This window comes from Physeter macrocephalus, chromosome 9 (genome assembly GCF_002837175.3).
Source record: "Physeter macrocephalus isolate SW-GA chromosome 9, ASM283717v5, whole genome shotgun sequence".
Lineage (NCBI taxonomy): Eukaryota > Metazoa > Chordata > Mammalia > Artiodactyla > Physeteridae > Physeter > Physeter macrocephalus.
Window position 1 is genome coordinate 5,396,585 of NC_041222.1, and position 9,469 is coordinate 5,406,053.

At 46.5% G+C, this 9,469-nt stretch overlaps 1 protein-coding gene across 1 annotated transcript in view; it reads left to right on the plus strand.

Moving 5' to 3' along the window:
- The first annotated feature begins 641 nt into the window (after window positions 1–641).
- Window positions 642–9,469, plus strand: part of CDK5RAP2 (CDK5 regulatory subunit associated protein 2) — a 197,073-nt gene continuing 188,245 nt past the window's right edge. The window contains exon 1 of the mRNA XM_028493591.2: window positions 642–773. Within this exon, the coding sequence (XP_028349392.1) occupies window positions 715–773 (59 nt within the window). The 5' untranslated portion in view covers window positions 642–714. The remainder of the gene's footprint in view (window positions 774–9,469) is intronic.

Genomic DNA, 9,469 nt, shown 5'->3' on the forward strand with positions numbered 1-9,469 from the left:
AAAGGTTCACCAGGTGAGAGATTGGAGAGGGAGAGTCCCTGACCACTAGGCTCATAGGGATGGGCTTCTTCGTTTCGAACTAAGTGTGCAAATTACTGCTTGAGTCAGGATTCTGTAGGTAGGATTTTCCTAAAGCGAGGCAGCACCGGATTATCTGAGTTTCAACTCAAGGCGGAAGCCTTTGGGATGCCCAGACCCCAAGGTTCGGAGTCATTATTCTAGAAAAGTACACACCTGGTTAGGAACTCTGCGGGTCCCAAGAGGTGCTGGATTTCCGTCTCCCGCGTAAATTAACGGCCCAAGGCCGATTCAGCCCTCAACAAAGATGGCGCCTGCCCTGGCCTCGGCCCGAGTGCCCTCACTAAAAATGGCATCCTGCCTCTCTTTCCTTAAGTCTTGCTGGCGCAAGTGCAGACCGCCCCCACCCTGCCATTAGTTAAGATGGCGCCCGCCGGCGCTGCCCGGCCCGGCCTCGGCTTCACAGCGCGCGCCTCTGTGACCCCGCCTCGTTTCCGTAGGAAGAAGCGCCGGGAAAGATGGCAGCGGCTGCGGTTTGAATTCCAGCGGCGCCGCCGGAGTCCAAACGAGACCTGGGTTGGAGGGGGCGGGGACCTGAGGAGCCGGGCTGGTCGCGACCGGGGGCGGTGGGGGGGGGGGGGAGGGAAACCAGTGGCGACGCCGCCAGACACCAGCGCCACCACCTCATCTGTGTCCATGATGGACTCGGTGTTGGAAGAGGACGTCACCCTCCCCGGGATACGCAGCGGTTGCAGGTGCGGCCCGGCCTTTGGGGGTTCGCTGTAACCAGGCCGGGGTTCCCGCTGATGGGGGTTTGCTCCATCCGAGACTTGGGGTTTGCTGTTTGGGTGTTTGAGGGTTCTGGACGTGGGCAGTATGTGGGATGGGTTTCTTGGGGGTGGGGGGATCTCTTTGGGGACCCGCCCACTGATACTGAGTGTAGGTGGTTGGGCGGTCCGGACCTGCCCCACGCCCGCCTCTCGCATTTCGGGACATACTTTGAAGAGGAGGTGAGGGACAAGTAAAGGGTTTTCTGAAAGGGTGGGAGATGGGGACCTCTTGGAGTGTGCAATTAGTGGGGGCTGGTTGAGGGCTGGGGACCTTGAGGGTACTTGATGGTTCATGCTGGTTTGGGGATTTGCTTTCATTATGGGGAGTGCAGTTGGTCTGTCCAGACTTTGCTTATGGGTGCACGTAGTGGCCACCAGGACTCGGGCCATGGAGTGCAGTGGTTAGGAACCTTGGCTGGAGTTGAACCCTTTAAACTAACTAGCTGTATGACCTTGATAAAATGGTTTAATCTACCTTCACATCTGTAAAAGGAGGCTGGTAGTAATATCCACCCAACAAAGTTGGGGTGAGGATCAAAAGAGAAGATGCCCACCCAGCCATTTGCTTGGCAGGAGTGGTGCCTGGCCTATAATCAGTGCTTAAAAAATGATTCGGGGGACTTCCCTGGCGGCCCAGTGGTTAAGACTCGATGACACCAATGCAGGGGGTGCGGGTTCGATCCTTGGTGGGAGAACTAAGATTCCACATGCCACGGGGCGAGGCCAAAAGGTAAAAAAAGAAAAAAGAGGTTCGGTGTTGTCATTATCGTCATCATCAACAGTAATACAAATTGGGGAATAATGTCTGAGAGTGGCCTCCCAATGCACCTGTCCCAAGAGGCAGTTGGAGCCCACATTGCTGGTGCGGCAGGGGTCTCTTCTGGTAGAAAGGCCTGACAAAACCCTGCACCGGTGCAGGGTTGGGACCCTTTGGTTGTGCTGGGCTTCTGGTTGGGGAGAGGGTAGAAGGTCTCAGAGGTGATCCCTAACTGAGAATCTGCAGTGTTTATCCAGCTCTGTTAGGGACGGGCTGCTTCTTTTAGTCAACAGATCCTAACTGAAACGGTGACATGTTATTTGTTGTGCAAATCTGGACGGTTTTAAGAGTAAAATGGGCACAATTAATCTATGCCTGAGCAGCAGGCATAAACAGGTTCTGTCTTGGGCAAACCTTGGACACATGGTTACTCTGTTTATTGAGGACCTACTAGCTATCAGGCACAGAGCAAGGCCCTTTGCAGCTCCTGCTCATTGGATCCTAAGGTAGTTCATCATGTCCCTTTCTCTTCATCTTTCTGCCACTGCCCCAGTATATTGCAGTATGACCTCTCATCTGGATTGTCCTGGTTTCCTTCACACCTCTGATAGCCTTTTATACTACAGCTTCAAAGCTCTTTTAAAAATATAAATCTGATTGTCACAGTCTGCTGCTTTACATGTGTAATGCTTTTCATTGCCGTTAAGGTAAAGTCCATTATTCTCTCAGACAGCTTTTCACATCTCAGCACCAGTTTGCCAAGCACTTGGGTTTTGGGACCTAGACCTAACTGGGTTTCAATCCCAATTCTTCCACTTAACAATCCTGTGACCTTGGGCAAGTCACCCTCTGTGAGCCTCAGTTTTCATAATCTGTAACATGGGTGAGTCTAAAAGGGTTTAGCCTAATGTCTGACCCAGAGTAGCAGCTCAACAGAGCATCAGATATTCTCCTTTCCCTCCTCTCCCTGCCTTTGCTGCTGATCCTGGTGCTGCATACATTCCTGGTAACTAATCTCTTACTCACCTGCTTCATACCCTCCCTGGCTCCTCTCTGCCGTCAGGATGAAGTTCTTTAATATGGCTTTTGAGCTCTTTATACTCTGGCGCATCTACCTCACTAACCTCCTGTCCTCCCCCTTCCTTCCCTGTCTCCTCCCCAAACCCGTCACTCTTGCTGGTGCCAAACTGTTATGAATGATCTGCCTTGTTCTTTCTTACAGCTGGGCCTGTGCACTCGCTGTCCCTGTGGCCTGGATTGCCCTCCCTTCCTCCTCCCCCCTGCCCCCCTTTGCTTATTATTTTTCAGGTCTCAGTTTAGATGGTACTCCCAGGAAGTCTTCACTGATATCCTCCTGTCCCCACCTGGGCCCTCTGTTCTCCTCTAGTCCCCGCATCACTGACCTGTTCACAGCCCTCATTGACTTCACTGAATTTTTTTTGTTTTTTTTTGGCCACACTGCGCGGCATGCAGGATCTTAGTTTCCCGACCAGGGATCGAACCCACGCCTCTTGCAGTGGAAGCGCAGAGTCTTAACCATTGGCCTGCCAGGGAAGTCCCATGACTTCACTGAATTTTATTAACTAGTGTGGTTCAGTCAGCATATAATTTGAGCCACGTATGTAATTTAAAACTTTCTAATAACCGCATTAAAAAAGTAAAAAGAGACTGGTGAAATTAATGTTAATGTTTTATTTAACCCAATATTTCCATATATTATTCTAACTTGTGAAAAAAATTATTAATGAGATATTTTACCTTCTTTTTGATCTTACTAAGTCTTTGAAGTCCAGTATGTGTTTTACACTTACAGCCCTTTTCAACTTGAATGAGCCACATTTCAGGTGCTCAGTAGGTGCAGGTGGCTGGTGGCTCCTGTACTGGCCACTGCAGGTATGACTGTTAACTTGTCTGTCTCCCAGATTAGACTCTGACCTACGTGAGAGCAGGGGCTGCATGTTGATCATCTTTGTAACCCGACTTCCTAATCTGGTATCTGGCTCATAGTAGGGGCTCAGTAACCATTTGTTAAATCACTGAATAAACAATGATCTGGTGGGGTGACAGTTTTATCCCCCTTTTACAGGTGAGGACACTGAGGTTCAGAGAGGTGAAATGAACGGTCTGGGATCCCACAAAAAGTACATGATCGAGCCAGGATTTAAATCCAGGCCTACAGACTCCAAAGCCTGCCTATCAGTACCATGTCTTGCCTTCCAGCACCATGTCTTGCCTTCCAGCCAGTTCTCTGAACCAATTTTGAGAGGATTCTGGGAGGATTTTTTGGAGCTGCTGGTGCTTGAACTGGCCCTCGAAGAGTGGCGGAAACGTCCTGAGAGAGTCAGCTTCTCTGTCAGGTGGTCACACTGGATGAGAAAAATCCCTGCAGTAAAATCTCTTGTTATGCTAACATGAGTACTCTTCTGCTTGCTAACGTCCAAGCCCCAGTTTTAGAGACTAGACCAGGGTCCAGTTTGTCCTTGGACTTCTGTTGAATTAGGTCAGTGTGTGTTATTCTCTCCAAACCTGATCACCTGTGGGTGCCCCAAGAGCTCCGGCCCCTGGAGCCTCGCCTGAGCTAAGGCCCTTCATTAGGTCCTGCCTGATGGCGTCGAAAGAACCTGCACTTTGTACGCAAGATGTCTGCGTCTGCTTCCTGCCTCAGCCAGTCACTAGCTGTGCTGCTTGAGTAATTCGCTTAACCCTCCTAATCCTCGGTTTCTCTTCAGTGATAATATCTGTTTTGTTGGGTGACTTTGTGGATGAAGCAAGATTGTATGTATTAAGTACCTAGCACCGACTGGGGAGTACATTAAATGTTGGCTGTTTTTGTTTTACCGTTACCCTGTTGTACTGTTTCCTGGACAGAGTCCTCTGTGCCCACACCCCTGGGTTCACCCGTTTGTTTTCATGCCCAGGATTCTGCCTCTCCCTGTGAGCTTCCTAAGGCCTGGCCCAGGCTTGTACATCTATGGGTTCCTCAAGTACATGGCCATTAAGTGCTTGCTGCCCAGTTAGGGGCAGACCAAAAAGACATGTTTCTTTTAGCTTTGTACACAGTTTGTACTTTCTCAGGCAAAGAGTGCCTTTATGGATTTTGTAGAAGGAAGTTGAGAAAGAGGATGGTGGAATGAAATCTATGGTGAAGGCTTGAAAGCTTAATCCAAGGCCGACCTTGGACCAGAGGTACCCCTAGGCTGTGAGGTTTGAGGAGGCGCTCTCCGTTGCCAGTGTTAGTTCAGTGAGGGCAGGGAGCACGTCTGGCTTCTTCCCCACTGTATCTACCCTAGAACTGTGTCTGGCACATGGTAGAGGCTCAACAAATATTTGTTGAATGAATCAATTTTGTTCAGTCTCCGTTTGAAAAGATAAATACCATGAATATAGTCTCCATATTTAGTAGTAAAATGCTGCTTTGTAATCACTGTGTGAAAAAGTGCACAACAGAGTGTCAACTGGTACAGTCTTCGTGGAACACAGTTTGGCGTTAAAAATGTGCCTTGTGTTTTTTTTTTTTTAACAGCTTTTTTAACAGATATAAATCTGATTTATATGCCTTAAAGTTCACCCATGTGAAATATATATTCAATGTTTTTTTTTTTTAGTATATTTACAGAGTTGTGCAGTCATCACCATAATCTTAATTTTAGAACATTTTCATCATCCAAAAAAGAAACCCTGTGCCCACTAACATTCGCTCCCTGTCTTAGCTTGGGCTGGTGTAACAAAAAAACTATAGACTGGGTGACTTATAGACAACAGAAGTTTATTTCTCACAGTTCTAGAGACTGGAAGTCCCAGATCAGGGTGCCAGCATGGTCAGGTTCTAGTGAGGACCCTCTTCTGGGTTGCAGACTACCTATTGATACTTTTCATTGTATCCTCACATGCTGGAGAGCAGAGAGAGGAAGCAAGAGCTCTGGGAACCCTTAAGGGCACTAATCCCATTCCCAAGGGTTCCACCCTCATTACCTCATCTAGACTTAACTACCTCCCAAAGGCCCACCTCCTAATACCATCACTTGGGGGGTGGGTGGGTAGGGTTTCATCATATGAATTTTGGGGGGCCACAGACATTTAGTCTATAACATTCCACGTTTCTCCTCCTTCCCCTCCCCCCAGCCCTAGGCAACCACTATCTACTTTTTGTCTATAAGTTTGCCTATTCCGGACATTTCATATAAATGGGATTTTACTATATGTGGTCTTTAGTGAAGTTCATCCATGTTGTAGCATGTATTAGTACTTCATTCCTTTCTGTGCCTGAATAGTATTCTATTATATACATGTATTGATGCCATATTTTGTTTATTCATTCATTGGTTGATGACATTTGGGTTGTTTCTGCTTTTTTGGCTGTTATGAATAATGTTGCTATAAACACTTGTGTTCAAGTTTCTGTGTGGACATAAATTTTTGTTTCTCTGGGAGTAAGTAGGGTTGCTGGGTCATATGGTAACTCTGTATGTTTAACATTCTGAGGAACTGCCCAACTCTCTTCCAAAGTGGCTGCACCATCTTACACACTCACCAGCAGTATATGAAGTGAGCACACACATTGCCGTGTCAACACTTTTATTGTTTGTCTTTGCTTATAGCTGTCCTTGGGGATGTGACAGGGTATCTCATTGTGGTATTGATTTGCATTTCCCTAACGACTAATGATGTTGAACATTTTTTCATGTGCTTACTAACCTTTTGTATATTTTCAAATCCTTTGCCCATTAAAAAAATGTGAGTGTGTTTAGACCCAGCAATTCCACTTCTTGCTATCTATCTGACTAGAGAAATCCTCACACATGTTGCATAATGAGACCTGTATAAGGAGATCCAGCATTGTTTGTAAAAGGAACAATTTAGAAACATTGAATTACCATCAGGAGACCTGGTAAATACACATCCTTTCACAAGTGTCTTTCAGACTGTGACCCATTGGCAACTCATGAAATTGAATGTAGTAGGTTGCAACCAGAATTAAAAAAAAAAATTGAGTAGAACAGAATAGAAAGAATTTCAAGACTGAAGGGTAATATATTCCTTCTATGGGTCGGGGTCTATAAAATTTGCAGACACTGCTGTACAGTGCTTTGTGGGAGTTAAAAACACTGAGGTAGATCTGTTCGTACTGTCATGAAAACATCTTTAGGACACATTAGTGAAGAGAAGATGCTGCATATACAATTACATACATAGGGAAAGGTTTGGAATGTCTTGCTGACAAGAGTGGTTACCTCTTAGGAGGAGACCAAGATGGGAGTGAGTGGTCACGGAGAACTTGAAGCTTGTCTGTCTATTTTGTATTTATATATATTTTTCTCTCATTAAGAATACATGACATAGAATGAAAAACAAGTTGTTGAAAGACAGACAAGACTACTTGGTGTAGTTGTTTTCTGAATGTGATGTCCAGTCCGTCCATGGCTCTCATAACGCTTTGTCCGTGAAACGTTCCCTCCTCGTTGGGCCTTGCGTGGATGGACAGTTGTTGGCTGCCATGTACAGGCTCAGGAGATCGCCCCTTTTGGGTGGCGGTGGAGCGAGCTAGGAGGATGAAGTGGTTGGTGAAGCGCAGGTGAGCGTTCGTTCATTTACGCGACACATAGTGGACAGGAAGCAGCCACGTGGCCGTGCGCTGTGCAGACTCTGGAAGGCCCTGCCTCGATTCATGGGGACCTCACCACAGTCCCTTGAGGAAGGCGCTGGCGGGGGCCAGGGTGGTGTAGAGGCTAACAGCATGGGCTTTGAAATCAGGCCAGCTTGGTCTTTCAGCTTATTAACTTTCCTGGGCCTCCCTTTTCCTCATTAAAAAAAAAAGGCAAAGTCTAAAAACTACCACCTACCACTGAAGGGCTGCGGTGAGGAGTAGGCGGGAGGCTGCCTGTCCCTGAGCGTGGTGTCTGTTCAGCGCGGTGCCCCTGCAGGGTAGTGGTTACGGTTATGCTGTGTTTTGCATGCGAGGAAACTGGCCCCGACTGTGCCCCATTGAGTAGGAGCTTTGGGCAGCCCGGACGCTGGTTAGCGAGTGGCAGGGACACGGAGACACCTGGATTTTGGTCTCAGCTTTACTACCAACCGCTTGTGATTTTGAGCAAATATGTTCCTTCCCTTTCTGGGCCTTAGTCTCCCGCATCCATACCATGACAAAATCATGTCTAAACCCTTTTCCTTTGCTTGCCTAGTTTTGACTTCAGATGGGGCCCCATGAAGCCCCAACTTTAGTTCTCAGGCCTAGAGTAAATGATCAGAATGGGATACAAATAGGTGAATTCTTAAAGGTGGAGGTGTGGCTGGAACTGACTGAGACTGCGCATGACAGAGGTTCATGGCATTTAAAAAGTGGGCAGGTAAAGCCCCAATGGAAATTTGGCAGGAAGCAGGCCGGAACTGCTGCATTAAATAGTGGTTTCTTCTGAGTTGCGGTGTCAAATGTCATTTTTCAAACTTCGCTGTTTGCCTGTTGGAAATTTGCCTAAGACCAAATTCTTTGGCTTTGCCTGCCACGTGGTTTTCAACGGTGATTGATCTTGGCTTGAGTAACTGATGGGCCATTTCCTCCAATAGTAGTAAATTAGTGGCTGTGGTGGAGAGAACCCCAAACTTGGGAATGTAGAGACCAGACTGTAGGCTAAGCTTGACCAATAACCTGGTGTGTGATCTTGGGCCACTGGGCCACCATCTGCAAAGGGTGGTGATCGAACTTGATTTTAATTTTTACAATTCAGTTTAGAAAATGGAGTTTGTCCTTCTAGTGATACTTACTGGAGGAAATTGAGAATTGTAGAAAATTAAAAAGGAGGAAAATATCTCTCATTTCCCTGCAAATTATGATTTTTAATATTTCAGTTGTCTTGTTATATATATTTAAAGCCCACTTAGTTTCCAAGAAGGATTTGAGGTGTCTTTAGTGTACATATATATATTTTTTTCAATAATTGAAGGCGTATTCTGCTTAGGTTTTTTTTTTTTTTTTTTTTCCAGTTATCCTCATAGCAGACACTTTTAATGTAACCATTTTCTTGATGTTGGAATTTTTCAACATTTAGTTTTGGGCTTGGTTCTGATCTTGAAGGTTCATTCCAACTCCAGAGTTTGGTTATCAGGCAAAATTGTCCTAGGAAGAGAATGGATCTGAATTTAGAGGCATGGAAAGAGCAAATTGCCAAGAAGTCAAGCTGCACTTCCGTCAACTCCTAGTTTACAGCTTGGGACAGGGAAGCGTTATTGGGGGTTAGACATAAAAGGCTCGGATTCTGGACTGGGTTCTCTACTTAACTGCCATGCGACTCTGAGTAGGCTGCTGAAATTATCAGGGCTTTAGCACCTTCCTTTGCGAAATGCATAGACCCCCAGGGAATTGGGCAATCTCATGATGGTAAATCTTTTGTAAGTTATATAGAGCATTGTATGTTTCAAGGTGACAGGGCTGTTTTGCTCCCATTTATGGAATACTCACAATATGCCAGGTACTTGCTGGACACTTGTTGTCTTATTTAATTGCCAGTTGCTCTATCAAGTAGCTGCTGTTCTCCCTTTACAGATGAAGGAAGCGAGGCTGGGAGAGGTATGTGGCAGAGCTTAGAACAGAATCCAGGGAGGTGTGTTTTGTGTTGAACCACACCTCCTATTATGGTTTAGTTTTCTGTCAGTGTCTCCAGATCCTCACTGAACCTATTTTTATAATTCAACCAGCAAAACTTCTTGAATCAGTGAATTTTGCATTTTTGTTTGATATTCTTTTTTTTTTTTTTTTTTTTTTTTTTTGCGTTACGTGGGCCTCTCGCTGTTGTGGCTTCTCCCGTTGCGGAGCACAGGCTCCGGACGCGCAGGCTCAGCGGCCATGGCTCACGGGCCCAGCCGCTCCGCG